The sequence below is a fragment of the Bos grunniens genome, chromosome 18 (assembly GCF_055505025.1).
Source record: "Bos grunniens cultivar Pamir isolate PY7600 chromosome 18, Bosgru_T2T1.0, whole genome shotgun sequence".
Lineage (NCBI taxonomy): Eukaryota > Metazoa > Chordata > Mammalia > Artiodactyla > Bovidae > Bos > Bos grunniens.
Genome location: NC_141182.1, coordinates 24,543,242 through 24,565,268, shown reverse-complemented (window position 1 = coordinate 24,565,268; position 22,027 = coordinate 24,543,242). Strand labels below are relative to the sequence as shown.

The following is a 22,027-nucleotide window of genomic DNA, read 5'->3' as shown; positions in this document are numbered from 1 at the left end:
GATTGTAAAACCATTTTGTGCAGTGAGAACTATTTAATAGTTTCTTCAAAATCACCCAGACCACACAGAATATGCCCAACCCTTGGAGAAGTGTACGTGTTTCCTCAGTATTGGATGAGGTGTACACTAACTGACCCAGGTTTCTGGGGTTTTATTTTAAAAAGAGATGGGGGAGTATTTTAAAACAGAAAGAGGAAGAAACTCTCTTAACGAAAATTTATTCAAAATTCATATCTGTATTTTGGGAGATAGGTTACAATCAAACTAAACCCTCCAAAATGAGAAAAGCAAATGTTGAGGAAGTAAGCATCACTCCATGAAAACCTGTCCTGCCCATCGAAAAGCTTCTCAGCATGGGAACTGTCGCGTGTGCTGCCCCCTTGGCTGGGAATCACGGAGCAGGATCCGCGAGGGCAAAGGGAGGCAGAGGCTCCTTGAGAACTGGCCCTGTCTTTGTCTTAACCTTCTGTGTTCCTCTCTTCACAGCCTACTTCTCTCACATACTAGGTGCTCAATAAATGTAGGACGCAGGAAGCGAAAAATCCGAATCTGCCCCCAATCCCCAAGGGCGAATGACAGGGAACGCAGGTTTCCTCAGAACCACCGTCTCCTCGGTGGGGCCACCTGACCTCAGCCGTTACGGCCCCAGCAGCAGGAGAGCAACCAAGAAGGTGAGCTGCCGGAGCCAAGATGGAGAAGAAACGGGAGAGGCAGGGAGGCGGCGCCGGCCCGCAGCTAGTGGACCCACCTGACCGCGGCGCGGGCCACCCAGTCCCGCGCTCCCATTGACCAGAGGGCCGGAGCGGCCGGCGCGTGGGGCCGGGGCGGAGGCGGGGGCGGGGAGGGGCGCCGCGGCGCGAGCCCGGCCCCCGGCTCCGCCCCCGCTAGGCCTGCACGAGCCCACCTCAGGGAGCCTCGGGCCTTGCGGGGAGTGGGGGGAGGGGAGGCCGCGCCACGCGCGCGCCGCCGCTAGTTGACGCGGGCCCCGACGCGCGCGCCTCCCCCGCCCCCCGCCCCTCCCGGTCCCGGGGGCCCGGCGCGCGGCCCTGCTGACGTCAGCGGGCGGCTGGCGGTGCGGGGTGCGCAGAGCAGCTGGCGCACTCGCGCGCTGCGCTCGCCTGTTCCCCCCTCCCGGCCTGTGCGCGCGCGCTTGCTCGCTCGCTCTCCCTTCATTTTTTTCTCCCCTCCCTCCCAGCCTCTCTCCTGTCTCTCCCCCTCGAGCTCTCGGCTGCCCGCGGCTCCCTCTCGCTCTCCCTCTCTCTCCGGTAGGCTCCGTCGAGCGATGCGAGCTCTGGGAGACAGCGACGCCGCCTCCCGCTAGAGACCTGCCCCCCGGCCCGGCCCCTTGCCCAGCCCTGCCCAGCGCGCGGGGGTCGGCGAAGGCGCCGCGGACGCACCAACGGCGGAGGATCCGCGATGCAAATGCACTAGCGGCACCCCCTAACTCACTCCCTCCACACCCCGCGCCGCCTCCTCCTCCGGCAGCAGCGGTAGAAGGACCCACCCTGCCCCCCCACCCCACCCTCCGCCGACTCCGGCTCCTGCCTCGACTATTATTTTATTTATTTTGGGTCGTGCACAAGCCTCAGTGCCTGCAGCCCGCGCCTCCTCGGACCGCGGGCGCCTCCTCCCTCGGCTCCGGAGCCCCAGACCCCAGCCACCTTCGCCTCGACACCCCCCCAGAGCCCCGCCAGCTGCCGCGAGTCTCCGCGGCTGGGAGCTTGTTAGAGGCTGTCTTTTTGGGGGGTTCTGGTTTCTCGACATTTTTGTTTTCAGCCAAGGGGAGGCTATCGTGATTTTTCCCCCTTTGAGCCCAGGTTCTGCTCTTTGGGGGGGTGGGGGGCGCGCCGAGCCGGGGAGCCGTGCCAGCAGAGTCGTGCGGGCTGTGGCAGGGAAGGGGCCACCATGGGATGTACTCTGAGCGCAGAGGAGCGAGCCGCCCTCGAGCGGAGCAAGGCGATTGAGAAAAACCTCAAAGAGGATGGCATCAGCGCCGCCAAAGACGTGAAATTACTCCTGCTGGGTAAGGACCGGGGCTGCCACCCCCATCCCTCGACCCCGGACACTCTGCACCCCCCAACCAGTCCCCCGACCCCGCTCGCTCCTGGGGAGACCTGGCCCGCGAGTTGGCACCACGATGTGCCCACGATCGCCCACTCTTTAGCATGCCTTACCCCCTTCCCCCTGCAGCGCCCCCCCCCCCGTTCCCCTAAGCTGACACTCACCAATTTCCCCCCCCCACTGTCTGTCCCAACAGGGGCTGGAGAATCAGGAAAAAGCACCATTGTGAAGCAGATGAAGTAAGTCCCTGTGGTATTGGGATTTGTACTTTTATTAAGCGTAATTTTTAAAATGAATTTTATTACCTTGTTCACTTCACATCGCTCTCCAGGCCCGGTTTTTAATTCGTACACACACACACACGCCCCTGAATTTGACTCCCCTCTCCCAGGCCCTGCGTTGGTTCTGGGTCCTCCACCCCAACTCCCGGGGTGGGTGTTTTTTTTTTCTCCCCAAGGGGGTGGAGGGAAGGGGAGCGCCTGTAGTTGTATGAATGACAGTGTCCGCCATATTGATCAGAACATCACATTATTGGCATGATTATGGTCATTACTCTTGTTTGTGGGATGTTTCCTGTGTATCACTGCCTCCATTTCTGTTTCTGTGTCTCTGTTTCATTCTGCATATCTCTCTCTCTCTCCTTCTTCCACCCCTCCCCCCACTCCACATCCATAATCCCATTTACCCCTGCTCTTCTCCTGGGGCAGTGATTTTTGAACTTGGCAAAAACATGGGGGGGACACAGCCCTAGGCTAGGGTGGAGTATCAGGTGTCTGCTGTTCATGGATTTGGTGCTGAATTAGAGGCTGTGGTTTCTGCCCCCTCCCATCAAAAAGACGAATGTTTGGGGAAGGGGCGTGTGGTAGGGGCAGGGGTGGACTTCCAATCGAATGAGACTGGCACAGATGTATCCAAGGTAGAGGTGGAAGGTAGGACGCTGGATGAGAGGCTGAATGCCCGCCCCTTGCTGCCCCTTCCTTCTCCCCCACCTTTCCAGTCTTTGCTCTCCAGACACTGGCAGTTTTCGTTCACTCTCTGGCCTTTATCAATGTAGTTATTTACACTCTGCATAGGCTGTGTTCCATGTAATCTACCCACAATGCGGATTTCAGGCCCCACTTGCCGCACCACCCCCTTCTGCCTTTAGATATCAGTTTCCCCTCCTAATTAACTGGGGGTGGATTTGAGTGATGGTTGAAAATTAAAACAAAATGGGATATTCCTTCCCTTTCACACTTGCTCAGTAAGGAGCCTGGCCCCTCCTTGCTACTCCCAGGCTTGCTTCTTGCCCCATCCACTCCTGGTTAGCAGTTCCTGGTGAGCCCACAGGCAGCTTTGCTTGGGGAGGGGGTGGCTTTAGGAAAAGGGAACGCGCCTCGGGCCTCCTGGCCCTGCTGCTTCGTTGTCTTGTCAGTTCGGGACGGAGGAGTTCGTTAAGACCGTTTAGCGAGGATTCCACGTCGCTTTGCTGTGACACCTTCGTGCACACACAGCTCCTAATTAGGGGTTGCTGTGCAGTAAACAAAAATGATTATTTTTCAACTTGACAGAATAGCCGAAGTAATTGCATCCCGTAGGAAAATAATGGAAAATAAAAACCCCTTTCGCAGAAAGGTGGGTGGGAGACGAAGCATGCCTGCGATTTCAAAACCAATATGCAAAAAATCTTGCATGTGTAACAGGCATGACAAGCGGGTTCTAGGCGGCGCCATGATGGTAGGGAGTAGCGACTCGGAGACAATTTCTCCCGTCGGCTTGACATGTTCTTATTTTTGTTCTAGAGCTCCCTGGGGCTTTCTTTGCAGAGGCCCCTCGGCTTGCCGCACCCCACTGAGCTACGGGTAATTTGGCCTGGGGCTTCTTTGGAGCTTGTGCAACCCAAATGGATGGGGAGGCGGGGCCTGGGGAATTGCACTTTGCAACAAGGTGCATATTGCATCTGCCAGGAGCTCTTGCAGGTCGGTAAATGCAAGCAGCACCACACCTTTCTCCCAGCGGGGGACGTTTCAAAACTTCAGAACTCTGTAATCTGCAGTGACCGGCTTGAAGCCGGTTAGAAGCCCCAGCCACCGGAGCGGGGTGAGGTTTCAGGCGCTGCGAGTGGTGGACAGCGCCCAGCCGAGGCCGGAAAAGTCGATGAGGCTCAGCTCGGTGGCGCTCGGCTGGGCTCGGCTCGGCGCAGTCTGGGCGCGGGGCTCGGAGGGACTCGGCAGTGTTCGGAACCGAGCGGGGACCCCGGCGGAGAGAGCCGAGCTTCTTCGACGAGGGGACCGAAGGCTTTCGGAAACACTCGGGTGAAGGGAGCGGGGATGAAGTGCGGGGTAGGCTCCAGCCTGGAAATTAACTTTGCATCTGCCAAAGCAACTCCTTACCTGCTTTTCCTGAACAAGCCTCATAAACTAGGCTGATTTAATAAGTGTAAAAATATATACCGACTCCCCTGAAGGGTACCTTTCCTTTTTTAATCAAAGAGAGCCACGCTTTCCAAGGAGATAGGTGTGCCATTTTAGAATGAAAATTCCTAATTGTGTAATGAAGGCTGTATTTAGACTTCCCCGGAAAAGTCTTAAGGGACTTATGGTTGGTTACACGGAAGATGGAGAGAAAAACAATTTAAAAAAAATAAAGCGTTAGATGTTTCGGATGGTTAAATCAGACGACCTGGCACTTTTTCTCTTTTCCCTGCTCTCCCCCGGTCCCCCCCCCCACCCCCCCCCCCCCATCATCCCACAGGACGCCTTTTTGGAGAAAGATTATCAGGCAAAGTTGAGATTGGTGTAGGTAAAACTGAATATATTTTCTAAAATACATCAGTTCTGTCTAGAAAGTGAGCAGTTTGCTCACAAAAGGTCAGTCAGAAAGATTTCTGGCCCATGTAAATTTTGCAGCTAGGGTCCCTGCGTCGTCGTGTCCTGCTGAAGCATTCATGAATGGCTGCTCTTCCTATGAGCCCTCCAGCTCGGCTTGAAATAAATCAGATCAGGGCCTTGTGCCAAGCTGGATGCAGAACTTGTTTTATTAACCACAAAATGTGGGATTGGTGTCACTGTATCCTAGTGACAAATTCCTGTGAGTCCTCCCTCGAAGAGGTGATTTTCCAGATCACCACTTGGCTGAGCATCAGTTGAGTCAGGAGAACTGTACTGTTCTCTGGGTGGGGCTGGCCCTGAAAATCTAGGTGGCGTTTACAGAACGCAATTTTGGACTTGCCTGGGCAGCACAATGGGTGACCAACTTATCAGACCATACTTAGGAGTTAATCTGGATGCTGTTTATTTCACCTGGGCAAATGCAATTAGCGCGTTCTCCGTGGGTGATGTCCTGTGAGAACTTGATGACTTCCTAACAGGGACTAGGCTTTAATGGCTCAGCCTTTTGCATTGAGAAGAAGACTATTGATAGAGAAACATCTCTAGATCCTTTGAAGTCAGCGTTTCCAAAAGAGCAAAGAGCCACTCCATTCAGCCTACCTTCTTATCCATGTTATGGCATGCTGATTATAAGAAGGACGAGACTTCCATGTATGCCCCTACTAACTGAAAGTATATGGAAAAGCCTGACTGGCAGATGCTGCTTAGAACAAAGTGTTAACACCCATATCAGCCTAGGATATCAGTACAGGGAGACTGATCTTTGAAATTCTTTTGCCTGACACATTTTGCAGTGGGAAATGTGCATCCATCAAGAGATGCCACGGGTTAAATTGTCATTGAAAACCCTGATTCCTAATACTTTCTTAAAATTTTCATTCGAACATAGCTCGCTAGGTTTTATTCCCCCCCACCTCCCACTTTCATGTGTGGGCTTCTCTGGCAACTCAGCTGGTAAAGAATCCGCCTGCAATGCAAGAGACCCAGGTTTGATTCCTGGGTCAGGAAGATCCCCTGGAGAAGGGATAGGCTACCCACTCCAATATTCTTGAGCTTCCCTGGTGGCTCAGATGGTAAAGAATCTGCCTGCATTGTGGGAGATCTAGGTTTGATCCCTGGGTTGGGAAGATCCCCTGGAGAAAGGCATAGCAATCCACTCCAGTATTCTTGCCTGGAGAATCCCCATGGACAGAGGAGCCTGGCAGGCTGCTGTCCATGGGGTCACAAAGAGTCAAACACAACTGAGCGACTAAGCGCAGCAGAACACATGTGATTGTGAACTAGTGTTTCGTAGTTCAATGTCGGATAATCCAAAACATTTCTGTACTGAGAAATAAGCAGTGATCATCGAGACAGCAAAATATAATTTTATACATACCATGAGTAATCAGTGACTTTTGTGTGTGCAGCATTTTAAATAATTTTGCTTGTTAGGAGGTCATGACCTCACCTGTGATACAGCCTCGTCATTTTTGCAGCTTCCCTGGTGGCTTAGACGGTAAAGCGTCTGTCTACAATGCGGGAGACCCGGGTTTGATTCCTGGGTCAGGAAGATCCCTTGGAGAAGGAAATGGCAATCCACTCCAACACTCTTGCCTGGAAGATCCCATGGACGGAGGAGCCTGATAGGCTGCAGCCCATGGGGTCACAAAGAGTCGGATACGACTGAGCGACTTCACTTTCACTTTCAAAGTTTTAACAATAAGTGTTAACTTTAGTTAATCACCAAACCCTCCCAAAGAACTCTCTCAGGGCATTATATGTGGAATCAACATAATCCCTTTAAGCGACTTCCCATTCTGAACAAATAGTGACAACTACTTGGACTGTCTACCTGATGAAAATGTAAAATGAACCGTGAAGTTGCTGCGGGCACCACAGTTTGTCCTCATTTGAGGTGTTGAGTTTTCTTTGATGTCCTGTTCGGGCTATCTGTTGTCTCTGGTGCATTTGGTTAATTTTTAGGGAGCTAGAGAGTCCGAAGGTGGCAATGAGGCATGGCTTGCTAGCTGGTAAGCTTTATGTAGATGGATGCGGTAAAGTGGAACACTTTGGATGTGTGTTCTTTTCCAAGTACTTGCTCAGTGCCATTAGTAAATCAAAACTTCTGGATTTGCCCGGTAAGGACGTCATTGCTCATACAAATTAGCCCTGCCCTTCCAGTAGGAAACGATTCTGAGAACAGACCCTACCAGACAGGGAAGGCGATTTTAAGATTGCCGAAAGCTGGTAGTTTCCTCCTACCAGATGACTCTGACTTTGTGATTGGGGTGTGGATTGTTTGGCTTGAGTTCAGGGCAAGCCTGTGTTCATTCAACACACTGCTGTTTGGCACCTGCTAAGTGGTAGGCATGAGTGGAGATGAGTAGCAACTTGGAACCATTACTCGGTAAAAGTACAGTGGTCTGGAAGGGTGTTTCCTGCACATCCCCAACGGGTCCCATGTTGAGGCAGCGTTCCCCTGAGAGCTGCTCTTCTAGATCTGTGGACTTGTTTCTGCAATCATCTCTTTGGCTGCTCTGCTCGCCCTCCCCTTCCTCCTGTCTCCATGTTTATCCAAATGGATGCACCTTGCTCTCTGGAGACATTGTGAGTGCAAACAGAATGTCAGATCAAGTAGCAGAAGCATTCTCTTTTGCTGATGGATGGTGCTCTCTTCCTCCTTACTGTTCACTGAGCTGTAAACACCAGCAGACCTTCCTGCCAGAAGAGTAGCCCAGAGTCCACCTGATCTCCTCAGGAATCAGCTGTGGAATTCTTGAACCTCTGTCACCTGTCGGATTCTGAAATTGAACCCATGTGCTTATTGAAAGGGTGTTGCTGATGAGATTAAATGGATGAAACTTCATACAAGATTGACAAGACTCCAGAGAAATCCAGAATTTCTAGTCTCTATTGTAGGGCTAGATTAGGTTTATAGTGCCCAGAGTTAGAGGACTGTCTTTTTTTTTTTTTTTTTTTTTAAGTGCTTGGAGCTCCCCAGATTATTTTGTGCATTTAGCCACACCTGCTAAAGATGGGACAGGATCACTTAGATTTTTCAGCGGCTCACAGTGCCTGTTAACACTGGAGATTTAATATGAGCAGAGGAAGGTCTTATTTTTCTGATGTATGTTCCATCCATCTAATTCAGGGACTTGGTTCCCTCTCTCCGAGGTGTTTTCAGTCTCACATTCCTTAGAAATCTAGACAGACCATGATCACAAGAGCACATTTTGATCCAAAAGACAGTAGACAAACTGCTGAGATGATTTCAAACTGAAAAAAAAAAATTTTTTTTGAAAGGATTACTCCAAAATTTGACACTAGCAAAGAACAAATTTTGACTTTGAAAAAAAAAAAAGTTTTTTAAATTTTTGAATATATTTAAACATGTACTGCATGGATTTTAAAATGGCTAGCAGATGCTATACAAAGAGCACTTCACCTCACTTTATTGATTGCATTGCCATAAAAAGCTTGAAAGTGCTCAAACTCCATTCTAAGAATTTATTCCAACCAGTATCACATTCTTATTTTATTTTGTGTCTCTCATTCATGCACAATAGTGGATAGAAAAGAAATCGCCTGAGAAATGGCAGGAGGAAGGAGCAGTGGCCTTCTACTGTTTCAAAGAGATAGGTAAGGTTCCTATTGAGAGAAGTGGTTTAGTTTGTTTTTAAAACTGAGAGGTGGTTAGCAGCTTGGACTCTGTAACCAGGCTGCTTGACTTCATATCTTGACTGTACCACTCACTAGATGCCTGCTCTTAAACTTCAGTTTTTGTGCCTCAGTTTTCTTACATATGAAATGGGGTGGACGGTAAAAATAACTAACAGGGTTGTGCGCATTAAGGGATGTAATATATGAAATGCCCTCATAACAGTTTTCTAGAAATCATTTTACAATTGTCAGCTACAGTCTTGATTCCTTTGACTGATTAGTGGGTGTTCCTTCCCATATGGAATTCTGAAGGATGTGGGCCATAGCTTGCCAGAGAGCCAGAAGGGGGGCGCTGTGGTCCACGCTCAGGTCTTTTCCCCCTTGCCTGCTCTGCAGCATCAGTTATATAACTAACTGTGTTGTCATAAGTGATGTGACATTTTTGATGGCGCAGCTGCTTCAGCCCAGGAGGCTGGAGTGATGTTACAGGGAGTGGGAGAGAGCACTGGACCAGGAGTCGAGACAAGTTGCTCTGCTCCTGCCTCTCTGGGGGGCCCCGTTTCGTGGAGTAGTTGTCCTGGGGCTGCCCCAAGCTGCTTTTCTGTTCTAAGTGGTCAAGGAAACTGGGAATTACCTTCAAGTTCAGGGTCTTGAGGTCTTTGATGCAAGGTTCTAAACATAGAAGAATCAATTCTGGCTCCCTCCTGAGGGGGTTTGGGGGTACCCATGAAAGCTTTCTTAAGGCCAAGATAATTGCAGAATAGCAACCTCAACCACAAAGCTTTGTCAGCCAGGAAAGTCAGAGTCCTGAAAGGCATTTAAAGAAAACCACCTCTAACCAAACTTTTCATGCAGACATGCTTCTCAAACCAAAGAGGAGGATCTGAAAGTATCCTGTGATTGAGAAACAAGATGTTTATGGGAGGAGGGACCCAGTGACATGTTAGAGGAAGAAGTGGTTTGTCTGTGGCTTCCAGGATGCTTAGCAAAAGAGACAGCCCTGGCTTCTACCCGAGATGGGATGGCTGCACAGACAAGAAGGAACCTGCCCAAGTTCAGGTGCCCAAGCTCTATGAAGTTGGGGGATATGCAGAATGGGTAAAGGGGAGAATCAGGAGGGCTGTGTTTTAATTTTGGTTCCTTCTCTAACTTGACTTTGGGCAAGTCATTTAGCCCCCTGAGTCTGTCTGTTCATCTCTTCCTTAGGATATGGGCTGGACTTCCTCAGGCCTCTTTCAGGTTTCTAGCTCAGTAACTGCAAAGAGAAACCTGGAAGCCTGAAATGCAGGGGGACAATAGTGGGAGTATTTACCACCCACAGCTTTTTATCTGCTGAGCCATCTTTAGTTCTAATTTTCTCTACAGAAAAGAGGGAAAACATTGTGCTTTTCATAGCACCAAAAAAATTAAAATAAAATCCTGCAAGGCTAATAGTCAGTACCCTGATTTTGTCCCCCTGCTCACTTGATTTCTCAACCAAGAATGGAGAAAAGGGGAATAATATATATAAGGATAGAGCTCCATGGTCAAGAATTTACCCCGGATTCTCTGCTGATGGCTTGACCAGCAGATAGGTTTTCTGTGGAAAATTGTTACTTATAGGAACAACTTTGCCATGCTATAAGATCAACCTGGGCCGCCTGCCTTCAGAATCGTAGAGCACTAATATTTATCACACATTAATTAGATGTTGATGTGTCTGTCTCCCTTCCTAGTCTGGGTGTCCCCTCCCTACCAGAGCTCCCTAAGAGAAGGAATGGTGACTTATTTTTGCCCATCATACAGCACTGAGCCCAGTGATGCTTAATAAATGTTAATTGAAGAAAGAGAAAGAACTGAGGCATGCAAAGAATGCAGACTCATTTCTACATAGGACTGAATAATAGTATTGAAAGCCTTTGGTCTTAAACTGTGTTCATCATTTTCAGTCCCATCTGTTATCTTCATTTGTTTCTTCTCATCAACCCATCATGAAATAGTCATCAGTCCCATCTTACAGATGAGGAAGCGAGGCATAGAGAAGCTAGGTGACTTACTCAAGGTCACACAGCTTAGTAGGTGACAGCAATATGTTAAGATCATGATTTGTCTAACTCCCAAACCTGTATCCATTCTATTCTAACCCTGCACAGCTGTTACTAGATCACCACTTGCGTGGGCAATAGAGAGCTGGCAGTCTGGGACCTAGTACCATCAGCAAACGGGGTGGCACGAGCCTTGGTTGAGGTCAGTGGCTGAGAGAAGAGCAGGTGCTTGGTTGGTGCTGGGTCCCTTCTGGAGGTGGTGGTCACCATCGCGTATCACATTGATTCTCAGTGTTCCCTAACCACCATCTGGACAGCTCCTGAAATAATTTCCATTCCAGCCTCAGAAGTGTGGGCCATTAGTAGGTGACAGCAGAGAGGACCTGCCACTGAAGGCTCTGACTCTGTTGGAAGGAAGTGGTCAGAGAAGAGAAACAGGATAATAGGATATCCATCCATCCATCTGCTCACTCATAAGCATTTACTGAGCACCAGGTGTGCGTTAGACATATGTACGGAGGTATGGAGGAAGGTCTTAGTCCCTGCTCTTGCGGAACTCAGCCTAAAGGCAGATACATGTAAAACACACTTCTACTTCAGAGCAGGAAGTGTCAGGAGGCTGAGGGAGAACAGAGGGTACCTTCTCTATGTGTGAGGTTCAGGGACATTGGCCAAGAGAAATGCCATGTGGGCTCAGTCTTGATGAGTGGTCGTTAGCAGGTGGAGGACAAGAATGGCAGGCAGATGGACCAGAGTGTAAGAAGATACTGAGCTATGTCGCCACGTGGAACATGTTGGGATGTGGAATAATTTGGTGTGATTAGAGCACCATATATGAAAGGAGTGTCAAGAGATGGAGGATGAAAGATAAGACAGATCTGTCATGAAGTTCCTCGTACCAAGGACTTTGGATTTTATTCTCAATATAATGAGATGCCACTAAAGGGTGTTTTTTTTTGTTTTTTTTTTAATTGAAGTTTAACTGACATGACATTATACTAGTTTCAACTATACAGTGAAATGATTCAGTATTTGTATGTATTGCAAAATGATCACCACAATAAGTCTATTTAACATCCATCACCACGCAGAGTTAGTTTTTGTTTTTTTTTAACCTTGTGATGAGAACTTTCGAGAACCAGAAGGTTTTAAGGAAATGGGTGGCAGGGTGACTTTGCACGTTAGAAAGATCACCTGTGTGACTGGAAGGAGTCAGGTTCTAAGGTTGGGAGACCAGATGGAAAGTTATTTCTGTGACTGTTTTTCCAGGAGGGAAAAGTTTAAACTAAAGCAGTGGTAGCAGGAGGTGAGAAAAGGAGACAGATTTAAGAGCTATTTGCACAGTGGAATAATTGAATTTTTTTGGATGATCAATTGGAATGGTATTGAGGGGGCTGTACATTTTAAAGATTGTACACAAAAATGAGTCCAGGATTCCTGGCTTGGGCCACTGGTGGGATGTAGTGCCAGTCCCTGAGATGGAGAAATGAAGGAGGAAGAGGGAAGGCTCCAGAAGAAAAATGCTGACTTATTTGGTCATCTTGATGATTGTTGTGGATAGGCTAAGTGGAGATCCCTGGCAGGCAGGCGGTTGGATAGTGGGTGAGGAAATAGGGTGCACCTGAGGAGGGGGGTCAGTTTGAAATTCTGTGGTGCTTGCGGGCAGTGAGAGCCACAGGGGCCGAGTGAGAGAGGGAGAGAAGGCACAGGATGCGCACAGAGCGCTCCCCACACAGTTCCAGAAACGGAGGACCATCTAGGGAGAGGAGCCTGTGAAACTAGCAAGGAGGGAGCCAAGAGATGGAAAAGAAAAAACCAAGAGAAAGCGGTATCATGGGAGCCAAGGAAGAAAAAAATTTCAAGAAGGCTCGGAAGTGGTTAGTTGAGTCAGATACTGCCACAGTCAAATACGAGGAAGACCGTCAGATGCCCTCTGGGTCTGGAAAGTTGGCAGTGACCATGGCAAGAACAGTTTCAACAGAATGGTGGGAGAAAAGCCAAAATGCAGTAGGGTTAAGCAAGTGGGACTGAGGAAGTTGAGGCCAGAAGTGGAGTCTCCTGGAAAAGAAATTGGAGCTATATAAGGAAAGGCAGAGACAGAAGGGAGGAGAGAGGTAGTGGGGCTCAGGGAGGGTTTATTTGACTTCATTTGGCTCCCGTGGAGGGACTTGGATCCACCGAGAAGCTGTAAAGAAAGAGCCCAGACTGAGGGGGGTGTGGAAGGTAGAGGAAGGAGGAAGTGGTAGGAGGAGCAGAGCCCAGAGAGGATGGTCAGGGAGGAAGTGCAGAGTCAGGATGAGCAACTTGATCTGGACATGAACGCGCATCCCTTCTCCTGAGACTGGCAGAAAGATCATAAGCACAAGGATTGTATACAGAAATTTGGGCGTGGGATGGTGGGTACAAAAAGTTGGAGTTCCTGCCTTGTCATTTGTTTTTCTCTGTAAAGTAGGGAGAATTAAAAAGCAGCTGTGCTCATTTAACAAATACCAAAGGCTGGTAATCTCTGTTCAAACCACTCATTTGTTCGTTTACTCAATATTTATCCAGCACTGGTTGTGTTAGGCACTGTTTTAGGTGCTTGGAGATTTGGTAGTGAGCAAGTCTGCCCCAGCGGAATCAGGCCACCACTTCATAAGCAAATAATTGGACATAGTAATTGCAGACTGTGAAAGTTTTCTGGAGTCACACCTTTGAGTGAGGTCTTAAACTGTTCGCCTAGGGATCCAATTCCTGCCCTCAGAGAGTGGAGGAGACAAGTCAGTACACAGAAGAGGCAGAAGTGGAGTTTGATTCGGACAAGGGCTCAGGATGAAGCCTAGAGGCACCAGGTAGAGAAATGAGAGCTGCTATCACTGCTGATAGAAATGGGCATGTGACCAGACCTTGCCATTCACAAAATCCCATACCCCTGGCCCAGAGGATGGGGTGTGACTCAGTCCAGGTCGGCCAGAGTCCTTCTCTGGGATTTTACAGTCCTTGTGAGAAAGGAGCTCTTCCTCTGGGGCCCCAGCAAGGTCCTCACCGGATTGAATTGATGGTAGCGCGGAGCTATCTGCGGCCATGTTTCCACGTCTGCATTACTCTCTGCAGAAAGGAAGCTTACCTATTGTGGGAGAGACTTCAGGATATGGGGGAATGGAGAGGAAAGAGAAAAGGAGAGAGGGGAAGCCAGAAAGACATTTGACTATTTGGAAGGAGTGATGTTAAAGCTGAAACTCCAGTACTTTGGCCACCTCATGCAAAGAGTTGACTCATTGGAAAAGACTCTGATGCTGGGAGGGATTGGGAGCAGGAGGAGAAGAGGACAACAGAGGATGAGATGGCTGGATGGCATCACTGACTCGATGGACGTGAGTCTGAGTGAACTCTGGGAGTTGGTGATGGATAGGGAGGCCTGGCGTGCTGTGATTCATGGGGTCGCAAAGAGTCAGACACAACTGAGTGACTGAACTGAACTGATTGCAGTCTCTGAAGCAGGCTCTATGCACCGGACAGTTATGTGAACCAATAAATCCCTTCTTCTTTATATAGACTAATTTGAGCTGGAATCCTCTCCTTTACAACCAAAATCATTTTGAAAATGGATAAGGCCTTCCAGGAAGACAAAATAGTATGAGAACATAAAAGCACAGCTCGAGCAATCAGGCTGCCGTCATGGGGGTGGGGCAGTCCTGTGTGACTGGAATTAGGGTTGAGGGGTATATGAGGAGAAGTGTGTAAAGGATGAGTGGAGCTGGGTTGTAGGCTTCCCTGCACATTTGGTTTCAGGATACACTGAACCCATGGTAGGGACACTAATCTTCTCCCTACATGGTAGGATAGTAGGGTGCCAAGTTGGGAGAGCTTGAAGAGGGAGACCATAGAAGAGGCTTAAGAGCAGAGAGAGAAAAATTCTGTAGTCTGTACTAGAGGATCGCTAGGAGAGGCAATGAGGAATTGGGTGCGGGAGAGATTTTGGCAGAATAGTTGAGACCTGGTGTCCAGTTGAACATGGGGAGAGAAGAATAGATCAGAGAAGTCCCCCCAGTTTGGAACCTGGATGATAGAACTTAGTTATGCCATCAAGTTAGGAGGCATAGGAGTAGGGAGGGAAGTGGTAGGAGAAAGATGGCAAGTCAGACCACTGGTACAAATTTCAGGTCCTTCCCAGATGACTTTTGTGTTCACAGTGTTCTTGGGGAAGTCATTCTGCCATTTAGAAGAGAGGTCAGTTCTAGAAGGAGATGGGGCTGGGCTGTCCTGTGTGGTAAGACCATGAGAGTCAGTGGGTGTACTGTCCCTGGAGAGAGTCTGCAGATGGAGAGGAGGGCTCTCAGGGAAGGAGCCTCCCCTGTTGTGGAGGTGAAGCCTTTGACAGATGCAGAGGCACCTGCCTTTGATAGACACAGAAGTAGCTCACCTGGGAAAAGGGGCTGGAGGTCAGAGGAGCGCAAGGAGACCACGCCATGTGTGCTGCAGGAAGTTCTCTGTGTGTGTTCTGTTCATGGCATTGCCCCATTAGATGAAGACTGAAAACAGACCATTGTATTGGGTGGGCCAAAAAGTTCGTTTGAGTTTTTCCATAAGATGTAAAGGAAAAAGGCGATTGAACTTTTTGGCCAACCCGGAATTTGTTGATTGAGGCTATTTCTGCTGCTGCTGCTGCTAAGTCGCTTCAGTCATGTCCGACTCTGTGCAACCCCATAGATGGCAGGCCATCAGGCTCCCCCGTCCCTGGGATTCTCCAGGCAAGAACACTGGAGTGGGTTGCCATTTCCTCTCCAATGCGTGAAAGTGAAAAGTGAAAGTGAAGTCGCTCAGTCGTGTCCAACTCTTAGCTACCCCATGGACTGCAACCCACCAGGCTCCTCTGTCCTGGGATTTTCCAGGAAAGAGTACTGGAGTGGGGTGCCATTGCCTTCTCTGGATTGAGGCTGTTACTGGCCTTGGAAAGAGCAGTTTCAGTGGAGGGGAAGGGATAAACACCAAATTGAAAGAACATTTTTTGGGTGGAGATAAAGCTGAACTGGGATTAAAGACAAGTTTGACCCCAGCTCTGTCCCTGTTTGGCTTGGTGGCCTCAGGCAAGTTCCTTCACGTCTCTGGGACTTAGTACCTTCATATATAAAATTAGGAAACTGGGGCTTCCCTGGTGGTCCAGTGGTTTAGAAACCACCTTGCAATGCAAGGGACGTGGGCTTGATCCCTTGTCTGGGAAGATCCCACATGCCGAGGAGCAGCTAAGCCTGTGCAAACAGCTGTGGAGCCTGTGCTCTAGATCCTGGGAGCCGCAACTGCTGAGCCCACAAGCCGCAACTGCTGAAGCCCGCCCACCCTAGATAGAGCCTGTGCTCTGCAACAAGAGAAGCCCCCGCAATGAGAAGCCCACGCACCGCAACCAGAGAGTGGTCCCCGGTTGCCGCAACTAGAGAAAGCCCATGCAGAGCAGTGAAGACCCAGAGCAGCCAAAACATAAGTAAATCTTAAAAAAATAATAAAATTAGGAAACTGGACGGAATGATCTGTAAGCTTCTGCTCAAGTCTCGAGGTTATAATTTAAATTTTGCTGTCCAGCAGAACAGATGTTCTTGTGGTGAGGAATTCCCCGCCTTCTCCCTTGGCCATCCTCAACTGAGATAATAAATTATAACGAAATCAAGCTCTCAGAACTGCAGCGCTAATTGAGAATGAAAACTGGGACATCAGCTCAGGGAACTGTGGCACCAGGGCGTGTTGCACCCACGTGTGCACTCCACTGAGAGTGTGGGGCCCTGCGAGGCAGGGATTTGTCTCATAATACTGTCAGGGTTTGTAGGACCAGGGTCCTGTGAGGCTCTTCCGAAGGGAAGAGTGTAAGACAGAATAACCCCTGGGTTCCCCGTCTCTTTGAATGCACATGGGTGGGAGAAAAAAGGACCATGAGTCTGAGCTGGCTGCGGGGGGCTGTTCCAGCCAAGTAGGCAAAGAGGAGTTGGAGGGACCCTCAGCCTCAGGAGAGGAACAAGCCTGAGGGAACCAGAGGGCCAGAATGGGAGAGGCCTGGCTCTGTGTCCCAGGCACATTGTGACTTCATCACTGGAAAATGGCAGTAGGGAGACCCTGGTTCGGAGTTGTGGCCAGCCCTCCTACCAAATAGAAAGCCTGTTTCTTCTTTGAATCTTCTTAGAGTTTCAGCCACACAGACCTCACCAGTCCCTATTTCTTCAGCACACGTGTTCATTCTGTGAATACCAGTGGGAGACCAATCAGGGGTTGGCGTTTTCTAAGTTTCTAAGAACAGAGCTCTTAACTCTGTTCTCTAAAATCGACAGTCTCCCTGTCTTTAAGGCTCTTGCAGCTTTAGAGAAGGGGGATAGACAAGTAAGTGAATAAGCAAGGTCGTTTCATGTAGTGATATATTCCAGTAGAAGAAGCTGGGCTTGAACAGTGTGGGGTAGTTAGAGGAGATAAGGGAAAGAGAGCTGGTCAGGAAAGAGCTGAGGAAGCGGGAAGAGCATATGCAAAGGCCCTGGGGCAGAAATGAGCAAAAAGGCAGCCAGGGAGGCTGGACCTCAGGGAAGAAAAAATGTCACAAAATGGGATTAAAGAAGCTGAGAAGAGCCACCATGCAACCCAGGGAGAGACATTTGGGTTTCAGAATGCCCTAGGGGCCTTAAAACGTGGGACAACTTGACATGATGTACATATTTTAAAAAATTCCTCTGCATTCTGGAAAAAGCAAAACCATAGGGATAGAAATCACATCAGTGGTTTCTAGGGATGATAGGAGAGAAAGATTGACTATGAGGGGAAACAAGGGAACTTTGGGAGGTGAGAGAAAATACTCTCTCTCTTAATTGATGGTTACACAATTGTATATGTTTACCAAAACTCATCCAACTATCTACCCCAAAAGAGTGAATTTACTGTAAGTAAGTTATGCTTCAGTAAATCTGACTTGTAAAACGTCCATTTTTTTTAGGAATCCACCGGCCGTGCAGTGGTTAGGATTCCGTACTTCCACTGCAGGGGGCATGGGTTTAATCCCTGGTCAGGGAACTAAGATCTGGCATGCTACATGGCACAGTCAAAAAAAAAAAAATTATTAATTAAGGGGGAAAAAGAATTGCAGTAAGCTGTAACAAAATCCGTCTGTCTGCATTGCTCTGTGGCTGTTGAACGACAGAGCCAGCCTTGCGCAGTGCAAGCAGTACACCCACTGCTGGTCTTACAATTGAGCCTGTATTGTGTGCTGTTCCTGAAGGCTTCCGTAAGTCAGTTTATTGATGTGTATTCCTAGTTTTCCTGTTCACACAGTTTTCCTTTAGAACTGGTTTGAAAGCTCAGTGTGGGTGGAAAGCATCTGCTTCTTCTGTGTGGGCCCATGGTAAATGCTTACTACCTATTACATTCCTTACCTTTGAGTGGTGCTCTAGAGTGTAAACTGCTGCTTCTACACTCGCCATCACCTTTGAGCCTTACAACAGTCTTGTCAGGCTGCACAGACATTCCCGTATCCCCATTTTACAGATGAAAAAACTGAGGTGAAAGTATAGCACTATCAGGAAAGCGTGAATTTTGGAGATCTTGGCTTTGCCATTTGTTGGCGATCATGTACTTTGGGGGAAATTATTTAACCTTAGTGTCTGAATCATTAAAAAGAGATTAAAAAAATTAAACACATTGCAGATGTACTGTGAGGATTAAATACAGCAACACAGCTAAAAGCATTTAGCATAATGCTGAAGTTCCTTAGATGGTCATAGTATTTTTACTATCAGTGAGAGAGGCGAGGCGAGAGATCCCATATAGGCCATTAGTGCACGTGTGCTCAGTTGTGTCCGACTTTGCGACCCCATGAACTGAAGTCCGCCAGGCTCCTCTGTCCATGGAATTTTCCAGGCAAGAATACTGGAGTAGGTTGTCATTTACTACCCCAGGGCATCTTCTCGACCCAGGGATCAAACCCGAGTCTCTTGTGTCTCCTTCATTGGCAGGTGATTCTTTACCACTAGTGCCTCATGAAAAAAGTGATTTATTTAAGACGATGTGGCCAGGACACAATAGAGCCAGAGCCTGGTTTTTCTCACTCCAGGTGTGCCTCTCCTTCCATCACATGAGTATATTCTTCCTGGTTTTTAGTTGGTTTGTCCAGAGCTAATTACTTTTTTAATTTTTTACATTTATTTTTTTAACTGGTGGAAAATTAGTTTACAATTTTGTGTTGGTTTCTGCCATACAACACTCGAATCAGTCATAATTATATGTTTATCCCCTCTTTCGCTCCCTTCCCCCTATCCTACCCCTCTAGTCAATACAGAGTGCCAGACTGGACTTCCTGTGTTATTTAGCAACTTCCCAGTGTTTTACACACGATGACGTATATATGTCAGTGCTGCTTTCTCAGTCCCTCCTACCCTCATCTTCCCCCACTGTGTCCACAAGTTTGTTCTTGACTCAGTTCATCGGTACCATTTTTCTAGATGCCATATATATGCGTTAATATACAATACTTGTTTTTCTCTTTCTGACTGACTTCACTCTGAATAAGAGGCTTTAGGTTCATCCACCTCACTTCAACTGACTCAGATTTATTCCTTTTTAATGACTGAGTAATATTCCATTGTATAAATGTACCACAACTCCCTTATCCATTCATCTTTCGATGGACATCTAGGTTGCTTCCATGTCCTGGCTATTATAAATATTGTTGATCATTGGAGTGCATGTGTCTTTTAGAATTATGGTTTTCTCATGGCATATGCCCAGTAGTGGGCTTGTAGGATCATATAGTAGGTTTATTCCTAGTTTTTTAAGGAATCTCCACATTGTTTTCCATAATGGCTATATCAGTTTACATTCCCACCAACAGTGAAGGAGGGAGGTAATTAGTTTTTTACCAACACAGATCCTTTAGTGCAGTCATTGGTTAAGTTCGCAAATATTTATTGAGCATGCACTGCATGCTCCACGTATGCACGGGATACAATGGTGAGCCAAGACAGGCTCCATGGTTGCCCTCAAGGGCAGAGATGCCCTTAAGTTTCATTGGCATCACAGCCAACTGAGAAGTGAAGAGTGCTGAGGGAGCACCAAAGTAGATTTGGAGTATGGAAAGGCTTCTGGAGGATGTAACGTTGAATTACTTTCTTTCTTTAGCAAAAACACTTTTGTCATGACATAGATCAATACATATGCAAAATATGCATTAATCTTTCATGTTTAACAAGCTTTTGCAAAGCATGCACTCGTGTAAAGAAGATCCCCCAATATACCTACTCAGTCATAGCTCTCTCTCCCTCACTCCCCACTGCCTGAATTTTCACGATGTTTCCTTGCTTTTCTGTATAGTTTGTCACCCTACATGCATCTTCTTATCGTAAAGTTTATTCTTATCTGCTTTTGACCTAGTCGGAATCCTAACTGTTATGTATTAAGTTGTAGTTTTCCTTCAACATTGTGTTTGTAATGTTTACTCAAGTTGTTGTACATAGCTGTAGTTCATTTTTATTGCTGTGTAGTATTTTATAGCATTTTCTCCCAAATATTTATAATTTTTCTGTGTAGCATTCACAGATATTTGTGTATACTCATGAATTTGCCAGATATTATTCAGTTCTCTGCTGTACAACATACACCATTCTATACCAGCTCTGAAGACCCTGAGTTTATTTACCCATTCTACTGTCGATGAGCCTTTGGGTTATTTTGAGTTTGGGGCATTTGTGAAGGATGCTGCTATGAATACCCATGTAGATTTATATCCTGAGGCACCTACGTTTGTAAATGGTTATTTGAAGTGGAGTTGCTGGGAATCTTCAGCGATGTTAGATAATGCCACAGTGGTTTCCACAGTGGTCACTCCATTTTACATTTGCACTAGCAGGGAGAATTCCTGTTGTTCTAAATCCTTGCCAGTATTTGGTATTGTCAAACTTTTAAATTTTTGCCTAATTGATAGTATTTCTTTGTGGTTTTACTTTACATGCTCTACTAATGAGGTTGAACAGCTTTTCATATATTTATTGGACATTGGATTTCCTTTTCTGTGAGGCACCTATTCTGTTTCTTTTTTAAAAATTAGGTTGTACTTTTCTCATTAATTTGTAGGAGTTCTTTATATGTTCTTGAGAGTAGTCCTTTTCCAGTTTTATTCATGTAAATTTTACCTCCCTTTGTCCTTTCACTTTGTTAATGATGTATTATGAGTTTTTAGAAAGGTTCTTTTTAAAAATAACTTGTTTATTCTTGGCTGTGCTACGTCGTCATTGTTACGTGGGCTTTTGTCTAGTTGTAGGGAGCAGGGGCTGCTCTCTAGCTGCAGTGTGCGGGCTTCTCATTGTGGTGCTGCTCTTGTTGCAGAGCATGAGCTCAGTAGTTAAGGCTCCTGGGCTCTAGAACACAGGCTCAGTAGTTGTGGTACATGGGCTTAGTTGCTCCTGGGGATTTGGGATCTTCCTGGATCACAGATCAAGCCTGTGTCTCTTCCACTGGCAGGTGGATTCTTAAGCACTGAGCTCCTAGGGCTCAGTGGTAAAAGAAGAAGCCTCAAAATTCTTATTTTTAATGTTAGATTTTTCAGTCTTCCCCTTTTTGGTTAGTATTTTTTGTGTCTTGTTTAAGAGATCTGTGTTTTACCTATTGATGACAAAACTTACTCTTTCTCTTCCTTTTCAAGAAGCTTGGAAGCTTTTTCCTCCCATATTTTGGTGCTCAATTCATCTGTAATTGATGTTTGTATATGGTATAAGATAGGGTTCCAGTTTCATTTTTTTCCCCCTGAATGGATACCCATTTGTCCTAGCAACACTTATTGAAAAAGAGAGGTTTTTTGGTCACGGATCTGAATAACCACCTCTGTCATATGTCAGATGTTTGTGTACACAGGGGCCTGTTTCTTGACTCTCTGTTCCAGTCCATCAGACTCTCTATTCCTAGGTCGTTGCCACACTATCTTGATTACTGTAGCTTTATAGCAAGTCTGGATATTTGGTTTAGTAAATCCCCCCACCTTGGTCTTTGTGAGTGGTTTGGCTGTTCTCAGTCCTTTGTGTTTGCATGTAAATGTTAAAATCAATTTATGTAACACACACACATACTGCTATTGGAATTTTGATTTGTATTTCTTGCTTTCTTTCTATTCTGGGTAGAATTGATGTCTTTACATCTTGAGTCCTCCTGATCTATGAGTGTGTGACATTTCACCACTTATTTAGATTATCATAATTTCTCCTAAAATATTTATAACGTTTCCCATAGAGGGCTTACATACTTTCTGTTAAATTTATAGCTAGATACTTGATATTTACAATGGTCTTCTCCCCTTTCCTCAGTCCCAGACTCTCCGTACTCCAGATAGGAATACAGCTCAGCTGACGTGTTTTTAGCAGCAACCATAGCAAGTCTGGTCTTTTGATTGGAAAGGCTTCCTTCCTAAGGTGATGGTAGAAGCGTTTGAATTGCATTTTG

The 22,027-nt window shown here is 47.2% G+C and overlaps 1 protein-coding gene across 5 annotated transcripts in view; it reads left to right on the top strand.

Annotated features, from left to right (window-relative positions):
• Window positions 1–1,049: 1,049 nt before the first annotated feature.
• GNAO1 (G protein subunit alpha o1) overlaps window positions 1,050–22,027 on the top strand; it is a 181,166-nt gene continuing 160,188 nt past the window's right edge. The window contains exons 1-2 of one of the 5 annotated variants that reach the window (XM_086350739.1): window positions 1,050–2,023; window positions 2,258–2,300. In XM_086350739.1, coding sequence (XP_086206865.1) covers window positions 1,906–2,023; window positions 2,258–2,300 — 161 coding nt within the window. In that variant the 5' untranslated portion in view covers window positions 1,050–1,905. The remainder of the gene's footprint in view (window positions 2,024–2,257; window positions 2,301–22,027) is intronic. The other 4 variants (XM_086350738.1, XM_086350743.1, XM_086350744.1 and 1 more) reach the window with 4 other exon arrangements.